The sequence below is a fragment of the Salmo salar genome, chromosome 28 (assembly GCF_965601325.2).
Source record: "Salmo salar chromosome 28, fSalSal1, whole genome shotgun sequence".
NCBI lineage: Eukaryota > Metazoa > Chordata > Actinopteri > Salmoniformes > Salmonidae > Salmo > Salmo salar.
In genome coordinates, this window is record NC_138318.1 from 2,819,161 (window position 1) to 2,838,592 (window position 19,432).

A 19,432-nucleotide genomic window follows, 5' to 3' on the forward strand; every position below is an offset into this window, starting at 1 on the left:
TCAGTAGGGAATTAGTGACCAGACGCTCACAGTTTCCTTACCTTTTATCATAGCCAGTAGATTTAGTCCTGTCATCAATGTAGCGCATGTTCACTCTGTTCACCCAGATTAAGATCACTTTATTGGTCAATTACACACAAGGTCCAACAGATATTTGACCTCCGCTGTTAACCCAACCCATCCGAAAGACAAACATACATATACAGGTATTGGGGCCAACCAGATCCCTCGCTGGAAAACAGAGCTAATTGAAAGCAACATAAACTTGTATTAGTTCTTATCGAGTCTTAAAAAATGCTATTGTTTAGGACATATTCACTGAGTGTCACAATTTACCGGGAGCAGTAGAGAGGCAGAGTCAATTGCAGGAGACAGAGGTCCGGTAGTGCGATAGCGTTTTAATAACAACCCGAAAACAACACAAGAAGCCGAAAGGCACAGGGCGCACACAATACTCAAAGAGGGAACACGTTTCCAAAACAAATGACGCACGGGGCGCAGCCCGGCTAAACTAGAATAGGGAGCAGCGCTTACTAACGTCTGTCCTCAATAGTCATAAAACAATCCTGCACGAAATCCTGAACTGAAAAGACACACTAAATACCCCCCCCCCCCACTAATGACAGACAAGGAACAGGTGCGGATCAGACAGACAAAACCAAAAGACACAGAAACATGGATCGGTGGCAGCTAGTTGGCCGGCGAGGACGACCGCAGAGCGCCGCCCGACCGAGGAGGGGCGCCACCTTCTGTGGATACTGTGACACTGAGATGTTTTTTCTCCTGTTTGTCACATCTAAGAGAGTCTCCAAGGACTGAGTAGTTTTTCTCATGCTTGAGATGTCAATGGAACAAAGAAAGGAAGAACAATTGAACACATTTAATCATAGTGGTGATGTAGATTCAAATATGCGTTTTCACTCCTGCCTCCATATACAGCCACTAATAAAATTAATTTGAACCTCCTGGTAATAGCTCTGATGCTCCATGAATCAATAAATGGACGGACACATTATCCTCCTTTTAAACTGAACAAGGTAGTGCTGGCACAGAAAGAGCTTAAGTTATAAGGGATGTTTCCTTGAAAGAAAATAGGTTTATTTGTGCTGTGGGGTGTCTTGGTCACGTTTTTACAAATATTTGTTTTTGTCATTCTTCATTATGTTTTTAAGAAGTCACTAAAGCAGGGAAGATTAGATCTTTAACTGCCACAAGGTCATGTACAACTTCATGACATTCCGCTAGTGAGTACTAATGGAAAACATGTATTTTCTCCATCTCTCTCTCTTTTCTCTCTCTCTTACTCTGACATGCACACACACAAACAGACAGACATACACACAGACACACTCTCTCCCTGCAGGCATTACAGTTTTTGTAATGTTACCCGTAATGTTCCCCTAATGTTTGAGTGTCCAGTTTTTCGTTGGTTAGGGGAACAGTCTATGTTAGCAAACAACCTTCTGAGAACCTTTTTAGCATGTTTTGGTGTAAAAGTTAGAACATTCCCTTAATGTCAAGCAGAACTTATCTAGAAAGTGTTTACAATTTTCTCAGAATATACAACATTAATGTTCTAGATGCCTTTTATGGGACGTTGCAAGAACATTCATGTGTCCAGTAACCTACGTTGTTACCATGACAAAGACCAAAGCCGACGGGAGTACCGTTGAGGATGGTAGTGTCTCTGTATCACAGGTGAAGGATCTTTTAAACAAACAAAGAGAGTTCTACAAGCAGTTGTGACAACAATAAAATAGCTTCAAGTATTTTGTCCAAATACTGGTGGAGTCAACTAATAAAAGAATGGACGACGACCAGAAGAACAGTTCTCCAAGGGTCAGCTTGATGAGTTTAAACAGGAAAACGGCAAGATGACAGCAATCTGTAAGTCATTGAGAGAGGGCATCAGTTATGTATGTGAATCCATGATAACAATGACAGAGAAATCAGATTATCTCCAGGGTCAATCAAGGTGGGAACAACATGATTGTGGACGGAATTGCAGGATCTCCACATGAGACCTGGACGGAGTCTGAGGACAAAGTGAAGGAAATGATCTTGGAGAAACTGAAGATGGACCACAGGAAGATTGAGGTGGAGCGCGCCCACAGGACTGGAAAACCCACCACCGGTGACAGGCCCAGGCCGATAGTGGTCAAGTTCCTGAGGTTCAAGGACAAGGTAGCTGTTCTGGAAAGAGCCAAGAACTTGAGAGGAACGTTTATCTTCCTCAACAAGGATTAACCTGAAGCTGTACTCCAGAAGAGGAAAGAACTTAACCCAGTCATGAAAGCTACCAGAGCGCGTGGGGACATTGCTTACATCCGCTATGACAGGATCATTGTCCACCCTCCCTCCCAAAAGCCTGGAAGGGATGAGAGAGCCAAGCCTATGGTCAACCCTACAGCACAAACACACACACCAACTGATTAATGGACTGGTGAATGTTTTTTTTTAATCTTGCTTGCTATTTTCCATATTATGTCTATCTCTGATAGGCTAACCAGGAAAGGGAGGAATATAGTTCATATGTAGCCTTAGAAATAAGGTTAATGAAATCAATAACAGATAACATTCTTATATTTCTGACTCACTTAGATAATGAATTTGATGATACAGCAGTAGCAATACAAGGATATACCTAACATACAGTACCAGCCAAAAGTTTGGACACACCTACTCATTCCAGGGTTTTCTTTATTTTTACAATTTTCTACATTGTAGAATAGTAGCCACAGTAGCCACAGCTTTACACACTCTTGGCATTCTCTCAACCAGCTTCATGAGGTAGTCACCTGGAATGCATTTCAATTAACAAGTGTGCCTTGTTAAAAGTTAATTTGTGGAATTTCAAATTTAGTTTGAGCCAATCAATTGTGTTGTGACAAGGTAGGGGTGGTAAATAGAAGATAGCCCTATTTGGTAAAATACAAAATCCATATTATGGCAAAAACATCTCAAATAAACAACGAGAAACGACAGTCCATCATTAATTCAAGACATGAAGGTCAGTCAATTTGGAAAATTTCAAGAACTTTGAAAGTTTCTTCATGTGCAGTTGCAAAAACCATCAAGCGCTATGATGAAACTGGGTCTCATGAAGGCCGCCACAGGAAAGGAAGACCCAGAGTTACCTCTGCTGCAGATCATAACTTCATTAGAGTTAACTACACCTCAGATTGCAGCCCAAATAAATGCTTCACAGAGTTCAAATTTTAGATTTTTGCTTCTAACCACGTGTCTTTGTGAGACGCAGAGTAGGTGAACGGATGATCTCTGCATGTGTGGTTCCTACCATGAAGCATGTAGGAGGAGGTGTGATGGTGCTTTGCTGCTGACACTGTCAGTGATTTATTTAGAATTCAAGGCACACTTAAACAGCATGGCTACCACAGCATTCTGCAGTGATACGCCATCCCATCTGGTTTGCGCTTAGTGGGACTATCATTTGTTTTTCAACAGGACAATGACCCAACACACCTCCAGGCTGTGTAAGGCTATTTGACCATGAAGGAGAGTGATGGAGTGCTGCATCAGATGACCTGGTCTCCACAATCACTCGACCTCAACCCAGTTGAGATGGTCTACTTTCCTGGGGACCTGCATGTTGACTGATTTTCATCAAGATGTCTGCTCAGGAGGAAGCTTCTCACTGTAACCAGTGCCTGTAATCTGGTTCAGGGTATTAATCAACCGACCAGGGTGTTTACAAACACAACAGGAACAAGATCATCTACATGTATCGATCACATTTTTACTAATACTGTAGAACTTTGTTCTAAAGCTGTATCCGTACCCATTGGATGCAGTGATCACAATATTATGAAAGCCAAAGTTCCAAAAGCTGGGCCTAAAATAGTCTATAAGCTATCATACAATAGATTTTGCTGTGACTCTTATGTGGATGATGATATTTTGTTGGTCTGATGTGATTAATAAGCGGTATCCATACACTGAAACTGAGGAATTTACGAAATTGCTTCTTCCAATTATTGAAAAACATGCGCTTGAAAACATCCTAGGGGTTGACCTAGAATTGGACCCAGTTTATTTGCTGTTAGGTCTCCTTGGCCTTTCTAGGGAGTTTTTCCTAGCCACCGTGCTTCTTTCACATGCATTGCTTGCTGTTTGAGGTTTTAGGCTGGGTTTCTGTACAGCACTTTGAGATATCAGCTGATGTACGAAGGGCTATATAAATACATTTGATTTGATTTGACTTAGTAGGCATATTACTTATGTAGGTAAGAGGAGGCTTTAAAAACATCCTGACCTTCGCAGCAAGGAAAAACATCCACTTAGTGGATAAATGACAAGGTCATGAGATACTACTTGAATGGTTGCCATTAGAATATCTGACATGTACATTACATTCTAAAACAGATCAGTTCTACAAAATGTGGGAACCTTATTTAAATGACCTAGAACCTGATTTATCAGCTATTCTGCTGCAAGGATATACTTAGAATGGTGGTTGTTGACCTGTCTCAGGATTACACTGTAAGTTCCTTGTGTTGGACCCAATTCCTTTTTTAAACTGAGCTTTTGTGTTTAATTACTTTCAGCAGTTGATCTGCTTCTGTTCTGTGGGTGGCACTGTGTGCTCTTTTCAAAGGATGGGTCCTGGCCTCTCGGAGGGGCCTATGGATCCGGGGGGGACGGCTGTGGTCTGCCGGTCACTAGGATGACAACCCAACTTGGGATGGGGAGGGCTTTAGTGTGTGGAATAGTGGAGAACAATTGGAGGGTTCCTTAGTAGCAATGCAAATATCATGGTACAGCTACTGTACCAGCACCAGTCAAACGTTTGGACACGCCTACTCATTCAAGGGATTTTCTTTATTTTTATATTTTCTACATTGTAGAATTATTGTGTAGACATCAAAACTATGAAATAACACATATGGAATCATGTATTAACCAAAAAAGTGTTAACTTCTCTAGGGCCGGCGGGACGAAATCGTCCCACCTACGTAACAGCCAGTGGAATCCTGTCGCGCGTTATTCAAATACCTTAGAAATGCTATTACTTCAATTTCTCAAACATATGACTATTTTACACCATTTTAAAGACAAGACTCTCGTTAATCTAACCACACTGTCCGATTTCAAAAAGGCTTTACAACGAAAGCAAAACATTAGATTATGTCAGCAGAGTACCCAGCCAGAAATAATCAGACACCCATTTTTCAAGCTAGCATATAATGTCACAAAAAACAAAACCACAGCTAAATGCAGCACTAACCTTTGATGATCTTCATCAGATGACAACCCTAGGACATTATGTTATACAATACATGCATGTTTTGTTCAATCAAGTTCATATTTATATCAAAAACCAGCTTTTTTACATTAGCATGTCACTAGCATGTGACTAGCATTCCCACCGAACACTGCCGGTGAATTTACTAAATTACTCACGATAGACGTTCACAAAAGACATAACAATTATTTTAAGAATTATAGATACAGAACTCCTCTATGCACTCGATATGTCCGATTTTAAAATAGCTTTTCGGTGAAAGCACATTTTGCAATATTCTCAGTAGATAGCCCGGCATCACAGGGCTAGCTATTTAGACACCCAGCAAGTTTAGCACTCACCAAAGTCAGATTTACTATAAGAAAAATGTTATTACCTTTGGTGTTCTTCGTCAGAATGCACTCCCAGGACTTCTACTTCAATAACAAATGTTGGTTTGGTCCCAAATAATCCATAGTTGTATCCAAATAGCGGCGTTTTGTTCGTGCGTTCAAGACACTATCCGCAAGGGTAAATAAGGGTTACGAGCATGGCGCATTTCGTGACAAAAAAATTGTAAATATTCCATTACCGTACTTCGAAGCATGTCAACCGCTGTTTAAAATCCATTTTTATGCCATTTTTCTCGTAAAAAAGTGATAATATTCCGACCGGGAATCTGCATTTAGGTAAACAGACGAAAGAAAATAAAGCATGGGGTCGACTCGGGCACGCGCCTAAGCCCATAGTACTCTGATCGGCCACTTGCCAAAAGCGATAATGTGTTTCAGCCAGAGGCTGCCTCGATATCGTTCAGCTTTTTCCCGGGCTCTGAGAGCCTATGGGAGCCGTAGGAAGTGTCACGTTAGAGCAAAGATCCTCAGTCTTCAATAAAAAGAGCCAAGATGAAGAACAACTTGTCAGACAGGCCACTTCCCATATAGAATCCTCTCAGGTTTTTGCCTGCCATATGAGTTCTGTCATACTCACAGACACCATTCAAACAGTTTTAGAAACTTTAGGGTGTTTTCTATCCAAAGCCAATAATTATATGCATATTCTAGTTACTGGGCAGGAGTAGTAACCAGATTAAATCGGGTACGTTTTTTATCCGGCCGTGTCAATACTGCCCCCTACCCCCAACAGGTTAAACAAATCAAAATATATTTGAGATTTGAGATTCTTCAAAGTAGCCCCCCTTTGACTTGATGACAGCTTTGCACACAAAAAAGTCCTGCAGGCTCTTGTTTTATCTCTTCTTGATTATTGTCCAGTCATATGGTCAACTGCTGCAAAGAAAGACCTAGTTAAACTGCAGCTGGCTGAGAACGGAGCGGCATGTTTTGCTCTTCATTGTAATCAGAGAGATAATATGCATGCTCCGTGTTTTGTTTTCCCATATGACTGGTGTTTTGTGTGTACTATTTAATGAAGCTGCCAGTTGAGGACTTGTGAGGCATCTGTTTCTCAAACTAGACACTCTAATGTACTTGTCCTCTTGCTCAGTTGTGCACCGTGGCCTCCCACTCCTCTTTCTACTCTGGTTAGAGCAAGTTTGCACTGTTCTGTGAAGGGAGTAGTACACATCTTCAGTTTCTTGGCAATTTCTCACATGAAATAGCTTTAATTTCTCAGAACAAGAAAAGACTGACAAGTTTCAGAAGGAAGTTATTTGTTTCTGGCCATTTTTAGCCTGTAATTGAACCCACAAATGCTGATGCTCCAGATACTAGTCTAAAGAAGGCCCGTTTTATTGCTTCTTTAATCAACAGTTTTCAGCTGTGCTAACATAATTGCCTAAGGGTTTTCTAATGATCAATTAGCCGTTTAAAATGATAAACTTGGATTAGCTAACACATTTACATTTAAGTCATTTAGCAGACGCTCTTATCCAGAGCGACTTACAAATTGGTGCATTCACCTTATGATATCCAGTGGAACAACCACTTTACAATAGTGCATCTAAATCTTTTAAGGGGGGGGGGGGAGGGGGTAGGATTACTTTATCCTATCCTAGGTATTCCTTAACCTGTTTAGGATAGGGGGCAGTATTGACACGGCTGGATAAAAAACATACCCGATTTAATCTGGTTACCACTCCTACCCAGTAACTAGAATATGCATATACTTATTACATATGGATAGAAAACACGCTAAATTTTCTAAAACTGTTTGAATGGTGTCTGTGAGTATAACAGAACTCAAATGGCAGGTCAAAACCTGAGAGATTCCTTTACAGGAAGTGGCCTGTCTGACCATTTCTTGAACTTCTTTTCCATCTCTATCATTTACTAAGGATCTCTGCTCTAACGTGACACTTCCCACGTCGTCCATAGGCGCTCAGAGCCCGGGAAAAAACAGAATGTCGTCATTCCAGCCCCAGGCTGAAACACATTATCGCCTTTCTCAAGTGGCCGATCAAGGGACACTGGCTTATGCGCATGACCCCGACCGCCCCCGCCTTTGGGATTTTTTCCTCTGTTTGCCGAAAAGGAGATTCCCTGTCGGAATATTATCGCTTTTCTACGTGAAAAATGTCGTAAAAATTGATTTTAAACAGCGGTTGACATGCTTCGAAGTACGGTAATGGAATACTTAGAATTTTATTGTCACGAATTGCGCCATGCGCACGACACTTCTTTACTATTTCGGATAGTGTCTGGAACGCACGAACAAAACGCCGCTATTCGGATATAACGATGGATTATTTTGGACCAAACCAACATTTGTTATTGAAGTAGCAGTCCTGGGTGTGCATTCTGACGAAGACAACAAAAGGTAATCAAACTTTTATAATAGTAAATATGATTATGGTGAGTGCTAGATTTGCCGGGTGTCTAAATAGCGAGCCCGTGATGCCTGGGCTATGTACTTAGAATATTGCAAAATGTGCTTTCACCAAAAAGCTATTTTAAAATCGGACATATCGAGTGCATAGAGGAGGTCTGTATCTATAATTCTTAAAATAATTGTTATGCTTTTTGTGAACGTTTATCGTGAGTAATTTAGTAAAATGTTAGCGAATTCCCCGGAAGTTTGCGGGGGGTATGCTAGTTCTGAACGTCACATGCTAATGTAAAAAGCTGGTTTTTGATATAAATATGAACTTGATTGAACAAAACATGCATGTATTGTATAACATAATGTCCTAGGGTTGTCATCTGATGAAGATCATCAAAGGTGAGTGCTGCATTTAGCTGTCTTCTGGGTTTTGGTGACATTATATGCTGGCTTGAAAAATGGGTGTCTGATTATTTCTGGCTTGGTACTCTGCTGACATAATCTAATGTTTTGCTTTCGTTGTAAAGCCTTTTTGAAATTGGACAGTGTGGTTAGATTAACGAGAGTCTTGTCTTTAAATGGCTGTAAAATAGTCATATGTTTGAGAAATTGAAGTAATAGGATTTTTAAGGTTTTGAAAATCGCGCCACAGGCTGGCAGTGGCTGTTACGTAGGTGGGACGAATTCGTCCCGCCTAGCCTAGAGAGGTTAAAGAGGTGGGGTTTCAGGTGTCTCCGGAAGGTGGTGATTGACTCCGCTGTCCTGGCGTCGTGAGGGAGCTTGTTCCACCATTGGGGTGCCAGAGCAGCGAACAGTTTTGACTGGGCTGAGCGGGAACTGTGCTTCCTCAGAGGTAGGGGGGCCAGCAGGCCAGAGGTGGATGAACGCAGTGCCCTTGTTTGGGTAGAGGGCCTGATCAGAGCCTGAAGGTATGGAGGTGCCGTTCCCTTCACAGCTCCGTAGGCAATCACCATGGTCTTGTAGCGGATGCGAGCTTCAACTGGAAGCCAGTGGAGAGAGCGGAGGAGCGGGGTGACGTGAGAGAACTTGGGAAGGTTGAACACCAGACGGGCTGCGGCGTTCTGGATGAGTTGTAGGGGTTTAATGGCACAGGCAGGGAGCCCAGCCAACAGCGAGTTGCAGTAATCCAGACGGGAGATGACAAGTGCCTGGATTAGGACCTGCGCCGCTTCCTGTGTGAGGCAGGGTCGTACTCTGCGAATGTTGTAGAGCATGAACCTACAGGATCGGTTCACCGCCTTGATGTTAGTGGAGAACGACAGGGTGTTGTCCAGGATCACGCCAAGGTTCTTAGCACTCTGGGAGGAGGACACAAGGGAGTTGTCAACCGTGATGGCGAGATCATGGAACGGGCAGTCCTTCCCCGGGAGGAAGAGCAGCTCCGTCTTGCCGAGGTTCAGCTTGAGGTGGTGATCCGTCATCCACACTGATATGTCTGACAGACATGCAGAGATGCGATTCGCCGCCTGGTTATCAGAAGGGGGAAAGGAGAAGATTAATTGTGTGTCGTCTGCATAGCAATGATAGGAGAGACCATGTGAGGATATGACAGAGCCAAGTGACTTGGTGTATAGCGAGAATAGGAGAGGGCCTAGAACAGAGCCCTGGGGGACACCAGTGGTGAGAGCACGTGGTTTGGAGACAGATTCTCGCCACGCCACCTGGTAGGAGCGACCTGTCAGGTAGGACGCAATCCAAGCGTGGGCCGCGCCGGAGATGCCCAACTCGGAGAGGGTGGAGAGGAGGATCTGATGGTTCACAGTATCAAAGGCAGAAGATAGGTCTAGAAGGATGAGAGCAGAGGAGAGAGAGTTAGCTTTAGCAGTGCGGAGAGCCTCCGTGACACAGAGAAGAGCAGTCTCAGTTGAATGCCCAGTCTTGAAACCTGACTGATTAGGATCAAGAAGGTCATTCTGAGAGAGATAGCAGGAGAGCTGGCCAAGGACGGCACGTTCAAGAGTTTTGGAGAGAAAAGAAAGAAGGGATACTGGTCTGTAGTTGTTGACATCGGAGGGATCGAGTGCAGGTTTTTTCAGAAGGGGTGCAACTCTCGCTCTCTTGAAGACGGAAGGGACGTAGCCAGCGGTCAAGGATGAGTTGATGAGCGAGGTGAGGTAGGGGAGAAGGTCTCCGGAAATGGTCTGGAGAAGAGAGGAGGGGATAGGGTCAAGTGGGCAGGTTGTTGGGCGGCCGGCCGTCACAAGACGCGAGATTTCATCTGGAGAGAGATGGGAGAAAGAGGTCAAAGCACAGGGTAGGGCAGTGTGAGCAGGACCAGCGGTGTCGTTTGACTTAGCAAACGAGGATCGGATATCGTCAACCTTCTTTTCAAAATGGTTGACGAAGTCATCCGCAGAGAGGGAGGAGGGGGGGGGGGGGGGGGGAGGAGAATTCAGTACGGAGGAGAAGGTAGCAAAGAGCTTCCTAGGGTTAGAGGCAGATGCTTGGAATTTAGAGTGGTAGAAAGTGGCTTTAGCAGCAGAGACAGAAGAGGAGAATGTAGAGAGGAGGGAGTGAAAGGATGCCAGGTCCGCAGGGAGGCGAGTTTTCCTCCATTTCCGCTCGGCTGCCCGGAGCCCTGTTCTGTGAGCTCGTAGTGAGTCGTCGAGCCACGGAGCAGGAGGGGAGGACCGAGCCGGCCTGGAGAATAGGGGACAGAGAAAATCAAAGGATGCAGAAAGGGAGGAGAGGAGGGTTGAGGAGGCAGAATCAGGAGATAGGTTGGAGAAGGTTTGAGCAGAGGGAAGAGATGATAGGATGGAAGAGGAGAGAGTAGCGGGAGAGAGAGAGCGAAGGTTGGGACGGCGCAATACCATCCGAGTAGGGGCAGAGTGAGAAGTGTTGGATGAGAGCAAGAGGGAAAAGGATACAAGGTAGTGGTCGGAGATTTGGAGGGGAGTTGCAATGAGATTAGTGGAAGAACAGCATCTAGTAAAGATGAGGTCAAGCGTATTGCCTGCCTTGTGAGTAGGGGGGGAAGGTGAGAGGGTGAGGTCAAAAGAGGAGAGGAGTGGAAAGAAGGAGGCAGAGAGGAATGAGTCAAAGGTAGACGTGGGGAGGTTAAAGTCACCCAGAACTGTGAGAGGTGAGCCATCTTCAGGAAAGGAACTTATCAAGGCGTCAAGCTCATTGATGAACTCTCCAAGGGAACCTGGAGGGCGATAAATGATAAGGATGTTAAGCTTGAAAGGGCTGGTAACTGTGACAGCATGGAATTCAAATGAGGAGATAGACAGATGGGTCAGGGGAGAAAGAGAGAATGTCCACTTGGGAGAGATGAGGATTCCAGTGCCACCACCCCGCTGGCTCGATGCTCTAAGGGTATGCGAGAACACGTGGGCAGACGAAGAGAGAGCAGTAGGAGTAGCAGTGTTATCTGTGGTAATCCATGTTTCCGTCAGCGCCAGGAAGTCTAGGGACTGGAGGGTAGCATAGGCTGAGATGAACTCAGCCTTGTTGGCTGCAGACCGGCAGTTCCAGAGGCTGCCGGAGACCTGGAACTCCACGTGGGTCGTGCGCGCTGGGACCACCAGGTTAGAGTGGCAGCGGCCACGCGGTGTGAAGCGTTTGTATGGCCTGTGCAGAGGGGAGAGAACAGGGATAGACAGACACATAGTTGACAAGCTACAGAAGTGTTGTTTCTTGTATTATTGTCTCTTGTGTCTTTAGAGAACTGTTTCACTTTGATATCCTTTTTCTTCTGTCCTGATTTTCTCTTTCTTTTCTTCTGTTAACTAGATATTCTTTGTTGTTCTTCGTTAGCTAGCTAGCTTCTTCCAAAAGAGTCCCTAGCAACTGCTTAGCAACTGGTAAACAATTCAGCTAGCTAAGATAACTACAATTTTATGAAAAATAGTTATTTTTCAAAAGCCTATCTTCTTTGTTTGTTGCTTGTTTTTTCTCCTATTCAGTCTTGCAGTTTTCTTTTGCTTTTTTCCGATGTACTTCACTCTAAAAACCATGTAAATTTCAATATTTGTAGGAGCTCATTTTTCAGCTGCTGCTGCTCAAATTGGAGTTCCAGAACAAATGTAAATGTAAATGTAAGCTAACACAACATGCCATTGGAATACAGGAGTGATGGTTGCTGATAATGGGCCTCTTTACGCCTATGTAGATATTCCATACAAAAGCAGCTGTTTCCAGCTACAATAGTCATTTACCACATTAACAATGTCTACACTGTATTTCTGATCAATTTGATGTTATTTTAATGGACAAAAAATGTGCTTTCTTTTCTTTCAAAAACAAGGACATTTCTAAGTGACCCAAAACTTTTCAATGGTAGTGTATAATATATGCCATTTAGCAGACATTTTTATCCAAAGCGACTTGCAGTCGTACGTGCATATGTAGCAATTGTCCCAGGGATTAAACTCACTATCCTTTCGTTGCAAGCACCATGCTTTACAAAGTGAGCTACAGAGGACGAGTAAGGAAAATTTTAACCCACGTAACCCCAACATTACCCCAAGTTTTCACCATTATTGTAAAGCCCTAGTTATTTTGTTGCTTTGATATTTCATATGATTAGGGATGTATTTACATTTTCCCCTAAGGTCATCCCTGTTACATGAACTGAACTTTCGTTTTAATATATTTTATAGATTTTTGTTTCTCCCAAAGAAACATAGACCATCTAATAGTCAAATCATAGTGTAAAAGCAGGTGAGCTGGTTCTACTCTTTTTGGCCATTTCCTGTTGTTTTGTGGTTGAAAACTGAGTGTGTCAAGCATACCACGTCAACCCTGTTACCCATAGATAGATAGGCTAGAAATGTTTTGAGAAGTGTAAATGTTTTGTTACGCTCCCGCTCCCTGTTGCACACAACAAGCTTCTATTCCCTCTGTCACAATGAGAGCTATGGCTAAATTAAGATGACATTTTCAACCCTGTTATGGTCAACCCTGTCACTTTAATTGTTACTTTTATAGTCATATTTCTTAATATAACCTCTTGAGTTGGGGAAACATGTTTGTTATGAAGTTAAACGTGTGCTCTTATGACATAGGGTAAAAAGTAGGTGAAATAATAGTTACCCAAAAGGGGTAAGAGAAGGGATATAAGCTGTTAGTGGGATAGAGGAGTAGTCAAGGGAAAATGCTTTGTGTGTTTGTGTGTTTGTGTGTGTGTGTGTGCGTCCGCGCACGTGCTTTCATGTGTGTGTTTGGCATGCCAAGTCTCAAATGCTGTCAAGTCCTCTTTGTGCCCCACAAACGCACACTTTCTCAAGTCCTAACTTCAATCTGTCATTCTTAGCTACCCTCTTCCTCTTGAGTTCATTGTCCTCCTTCTTTCTACGTAGCTTCTCAGAGTAACATGTGAAACAAAACTTCTGATAGTTTGACAGCATGTATTGCTTAACTGGAAGCATTTTGTTCAGCAAGTAGTTAGACTTCTTAACGATCAGACCCTTTTTTTTCAATTTCCTCCTAAAATAACGTACCCAAATCTAACTGCCTGTAGCTCAGGACCTGAAGCAAAGACGCATATTCTTGATACCATTTGAAAGGAAACACTTTGAAGTTTGTGGAAATGTGAAATTAATGTCGGAGAATATAACACCTTAGATCTGGTAAAATATCTAATGTGTTTGAAATGAAAGACACTGATGTAGGATTATGTGTAATTCAGATATTGTCCACAAGATGGTAGGAGTGTGTGTGCAAAGTTTCAGACTGATCCAGTGAAGAATTACATCACTTCACAATATTGTCTGCCAGGTCTGCCAGGAGTTTGCCCAAATGTGCCAAATTGGTCAATTTATAAATTTTCAAGTACATAACTATTGAGAACATGCAAAAAAAATGTTTTTACACACTCCCAGGAATGTCATACTTGATGGATCATTAGCTTCCCTACAGAAAAGGCACTAACCTTCACACATCTGGATGGCCGCGCGGGGTGGGTGTGGAGCCAGAGACAGCAGTGTGGTCAAATTGTAGAACCCAGTTCCTACATTTGAATATAAAAATGTATTTTATAAAAAAAAAACTACACTACATTTTATCCCTCAGGATGCCAAATCAGAGCAAGATTACTGAATGTAAGTACATTATTTACCTTCAGAGGTGAATGTATCAAACCAGTTGCCATGATACAAGTGTTTTGTTGATGTGCACTATCCTCAAACAATAGCATGGTATTTTCTCACTGTAATAGCTACTGTAAATGGGACACTGCAGCAGTTAGATTAACAATAATTTAAGCTTTCTGCCCATATAAGACATGTCCATGTCAACAAGTTGGCTGTTGTTTGCAACGTCATTCTAGTCACATTATCGCATATTGAGCAACAACTGTCCCGGTTTAGGGACACCGATCTGATAGAGGTTTTGTGTGTTGAAACTTTTGTGATGACAGAGGGACAGCATGGTGTATGGCATGCTGACATACATAGCCAGTTCTATGTTATGACATGTTTTGAAGAAGAAGAATATCGGGAAGCAATGACAAAAGTTATAGTCTCCTTCCCACTGCATCAATGTCAAATTGATTCCTCTGAAGAAAACCAAGCCTTAATTTCCTAGTTTAATGCTTCCTAAACGGAATCCCCTTGAAGTGTCTTGTCAGAATATATACTGTGCTTTGCTCTGATTGGTTTCATTCAGTGTTCTGACTGCAAGTGTTTCAGCTCCTGTGTTATCTTCAATATCCTCAATGAAAACTACCGAAATATATCACCCTATAATATTTAAGGCATCATCCTATATTTACAGTATATTTCTACAGATGTAACATTATTACTAAAGAGATTTTGTATTCGTTACAGTAGGTCCAACCCCCTCAGTATGTCATTTGGTGTGAAAAAAGGCATTGAACATGGATGAGATAAGGACGAAAGGCAGGAGATGATGGATCTAGAGTGGTCATTCAATTTACTATAAAGATCATCTTACAAACTGACCTGACTGACCCAGGAGTTGTTGTTGTTGTAGCGACCCCCCCATGGCGTTGGCCCAGACAGAGGGTCTGTGTAACAGCCAATCAGGATAATGTGTCATTCTCAATTACTAGGGCACCTAATCCACTGTTTTAAACTTGTGGAGAGCCAGAAGGGTGGCATTTAGTCATCAGGAAAAGCAGCTTTCCTTTGTTATTGATTAAGCCAATAATCTCAAAGTTGTAAAGTCTAGATTGGAAAGGTTTGAAGTCTAGATTGGAGGATCAGAAATGCTTGTTTGTACCTGCATGTCTGCAGGAGTGAACAGTATTCTATAGGGATTATGGATTACTTTTCTAGGTTATCTGAGGCAAAGCTGTTCACCCTTTATTGTACTACTGCTACTCTCACTCATTCACCTTACTATCTTATTCAATCATTCACTACCTCAGTTCTTTACTCTTACACTTAATCCCCCAGTCATTGCTTCACTCATTAACAGACAATCTCCATGTGTAACACACATGATCAGAAATGTATGACTTCTCACTACCTACTGTATGCTTCTTTCTCTCTCTCCATCCCTCTCTCCCTCTTTTACAGGTATGGTGACTAGAGATCTGCTGGAAGCAACCTATGGGCCTGTTGGTCCCATTTGTCCACGATGTCCTTATTCTTACTGAGTAGGAAAGAAGATCTCCTCAAGATACACTCCTCTCGCTTCTTTATCATTCTCTCTCTTCCTGGCCTCGTGATGTGCAGAGTGTGAGGTCATGTCCCAGTCTGGAAAAGTCATTCATCTGTATGCGGAGGTGAGGTCAGCCCCAGAGCAGGATGGGAAGGGGGGCTTGGGAGGAGGAGTGGAGGGGCTTGGGACTGGGAGTGACTCAGCCTCAGCACAGGATCGGCCTGCGGGGCTTTTGTCCCAGCTAGCCTGCCAGACAAAATGCCAAACTCCTACCAAAGCTCCAACACACCGCCTGGCCCATAACTTCACCCACACCCAGTCTCCCTCCAGACACAAAGTGAGCTTCCAGCTCCACCAAGGTAGTGGCACCCAATCGCCTAGCACCTCCCATCAACAGAGTTTACCAGCAGCACTGACCCACTCCCCAGTCTTTTCTGGGACTGGGAAGAGCACCACCCCACACACACACCCCTCCAAAGGGCAGGGGGTGGGGGGCAATGGCAAACGGTCGGTGGTCACCTTCAGCTACATTGAGAAGGCTAACGTCAAGACAGTGGAGAGCCCACAGAACTCAGCCTGTCAGAGGAGGTCTAGGGAGGAGCAGTCGTCCCCACCTTCCCACCCCCGGAATAAACTCAGCGACCCCATCTGGTTGGGTAGTCCTGGCTCCTCATGCAGCTCCATTCCCAAACTAGCGTTTTGTCCCCCAGGGGGTCACCAGCAGCAGCCGGCAGGCTCTCCCAGCCTCCGCCACCCTGTCTTGGATCCTGACGGTATTGCGGCCACCCAGCGTGCCCTGGAGGAGTTTGGGTTTGGTTCCCCCCTGTTCAGGAGTAAGGTCATCCATGGGCTCGAGCAGAGTCCCAGGGGCTCCCGCCACAACCTGCAGGCCCGCTGCCTGTCCTGGGCCGGTGGTTCTCCTGTCCAGCGCCACAGCGCCTGCAATAATCTCCACAATAATCACGCTGTGGATGCAGATAGAAACCGGGCCATTTGCGGGCCATTACCCAGGAGCTCAGCCTCAGTCCAGCTTTCGTCCCATGCTAAGCAGGCCGCTCTGGGGATGTCTCCTAACTCAAGACCCTGTTCGTGCATGGGGCTCCAGGCCCAGAGCCCACACCACTGGGCAGGTCTGGACAAAGCATTAGCAGGTAGTCCAACCACACAGAAACAAGTGCACAAGCCCTGTAACAGCAGTTCCTCCTCTCAAGGGACCATCATCCAACTTGAAAATAAACTAGGGGCGGGAACTGTACTGAATCAGCTAAGTTGTAGCAAACCCTCCTCCCCAGCCAACAGCCCTGAAGTGGCCCGGAGGCTTGCAGAGGAGGCTACTAAAGTATCCTCTATTTTAGCAGAGGTAAAGAGGAACTCATTGACATTGCACAATGCTTTAGACGAAGTTGAGAGCCCCAACTCTGTATGTATGTCTGGAGAAGCTGACAGTTCTGTCCCAAATGCACAAGGGCAACATTTGCAGCATCAGACAGTTAAGATGAATATCCCTTTACATGGCCAACACACACCAGCGTCGAACGACACTGGCTCTCACCGGGCTGGAAACTCTTTACCATCGTCACGCACACAGGACTCAAACTCTCCAACAACAACTAATCACGGGACACAGCATGGAAGAGGGCAGGCTCTGGCTCAGAGCTCCATTCTATCAGACACAGTAGTGAGTGTAGGAGGGTCCCCTGCCCTGCCTTCACGCTTCATCCGTCCATCTATTCCCCCAACCGAGACCAGCTCCCCTCTGAAAGACCCCAGGCTGCTGAGAGCCCAGCTCAGAGTCACAGAAAGCCCCACACTGCATCGCTGCCGGCCCCCTCAGTACACTAGAGATTTCTGGTCGTTCGAGCCGGACAGGAGAGCCGACTTCTCCTGCTTTGACAGGGGGGATAGTGCCGAGCTGGCTCGTAGGCTCTACATACGCCAAAGTGTGGTGGAAGCCCCTGTCAGCTGGACCTCCAGGCAGCCCTGGAGCCACCTAGTGGGGGAGGAGAGCAGAAACTCCAGTTCCAACCCCATACACGGACCTGGACCTGGGCAGCAGCCCCTAAGCGTGGCCCAGCAGAAAAGGGCCGAGCGTAGGAGGAGGGAGGTTCTGCTGCTGGGCCCTGTGGTGCTGGACTCGCCAGAGGAGGATGAGGGCCTGAATGGGGATGGGGAAGAGGTTCACGGACCAGGGCAACAGATAGGCCTGCTGAGGGTGGAGGAGCCTCCAGAGGGGGAGCAAATCAGGGTAGCAGGGTCCTCATCACGCAGCTCCAGCGGGGTGACCGGCAGCCTGGGGGAAAGGGACTGTGTGTCCCCAGAGTCCAGTCAGTCCAGCCACCAGAGCAACGAGACAGGGGCTGCCACCTCAGGGATACAGGTGAGACATTATTCTTCATACATGTTGCATTGAAATATTCATTTTAATATATTGATGTTAACCTCTCTCGGGTATGTGGGACGAAATCGTCCCACCTAGTCAACAGCCAGTGGAATCGAGTGGCGTGAAATACAAAAACCGTAAAAATGCTATAACTTCAATTTCTCAAACATATGACTATTTTACACCATTTTAAAGACAAGACTCTCATTAATCTAACCACATTGTCCGATTTCAAAAAGGCTTTACAGCGAAAGCAAAACATTAGATTATGTCAGGAGAGTACCCAGCCAGAAATAATCACACAGACATTTTTCAAGCTAGCAAATATGTCACAAAAACCCAAACCACAGCTAAATGCAGCACTAACCTTTGATGATCTTCATCAGATGACACTCCTAGGAAATTATGTTATACAATACATGCATGTTTTGTTCAATGAAGTTCATATTTATATCAAAAAACAGCTTTTTACATTAGCATGTGACGTTCAGAACTAGCAAACACCGAAAACTTCCGGTGAATTTACTAAATTACTCTTGATAATCGTTTACAAAATACATAAATTATTTAAAGAATTATAGATACAGAACTCCTTTATGCAATCGCGGTGTCAGATTTTAAAATAGCTTTTCGGCAAAAGCACATTTTGCAATATTCTGAGTAGATAGCTCGGCCATCAAGGCTAGCTAAACAGACACTCGCCAACATCGAGGCTCACTAAACTCAGAATTACTATAAGAAAAATTGGATTACCTTTGCTGTTCTTCGTCAGAATGCACTCCCAGGACTTTGGTTCAAAATAATCCATAGTTATGTTCAAATATCCTCCGTTTTGTTCCGTTTTGTTCCGTTTTGTTCGTGCGTTCAGGTCCCTATCCGAACGGTGACGCGCGGACGCATGTCGTGACAAAAAAATTCTAAATATTCCATTACCGTACTTAGAAGCATGTCAAACGCTGTTTAAAATCAATTTTTATGCTATTTTTCTCGTAAAATAGCGATAATATTCCAACCGGGCGACGTTGTTTTCGTTCAAAGGCTGAAAGAAAAACATGGCCACTTCTCGGGGCCATGTCTCCTGTCTCTGAGCCACCAGCCTGACCACTCACAAACAGCGCTCCTGTACCTAGCCCAGAGACAGCAGAGATCTCATTCCACTTTCTGGCGCCTTCAGAGAGCCTATGGGAGCCTTAGAAATTGTCACGTTAAAGCAGAGATCCTGTATTTTCGACAGAGATGCCACAGAAGCACAAGAAATGGTCAGAGAGGGCACTTCCTGTATGGAATCTTCTCAGGTTTTGGCCTGCCATATGAGTTCTGTTATACTCACAGACACCATTCAAACAGTTTTATAAACTTTAGAGTGTTTTCTATCCAAATCTACCAAATATGTGCATATTCTCGATTCTGGAAAAGAGTAGTAACCAGTTTAAATC

At 44.3% G+C, this 19,432-nt stretch overlaps 1 protein-coding gene across 2 annotated transcripts in view; it reads left to right on the forward strand.

Annotated features, from left to right (window-relative positions):
- LOC106589263 (uncharacterized) overlaps window positions 1-19,432 on the forward strand; it is a 116,625-nt gene that overhangs the window by 21,017 nt on the left and 76,176 nt on the right. For both annotated transcript variants that reach the window (XM_014178990.3, XM_014178988.3), the window contains exon 2: window positions 15,532-17,993. In XM_014178990.3, coding sequence (XP_014034465.3) covers window positions 15,702-17,993 — 2,292 coding nt within the window. In that variant the 5' untranslated portion in view covers window positions 15,532-15,701. The remainder of the gene's footprint in view (window positions 1-15,531; window positions 17,994-19,432) is intronic.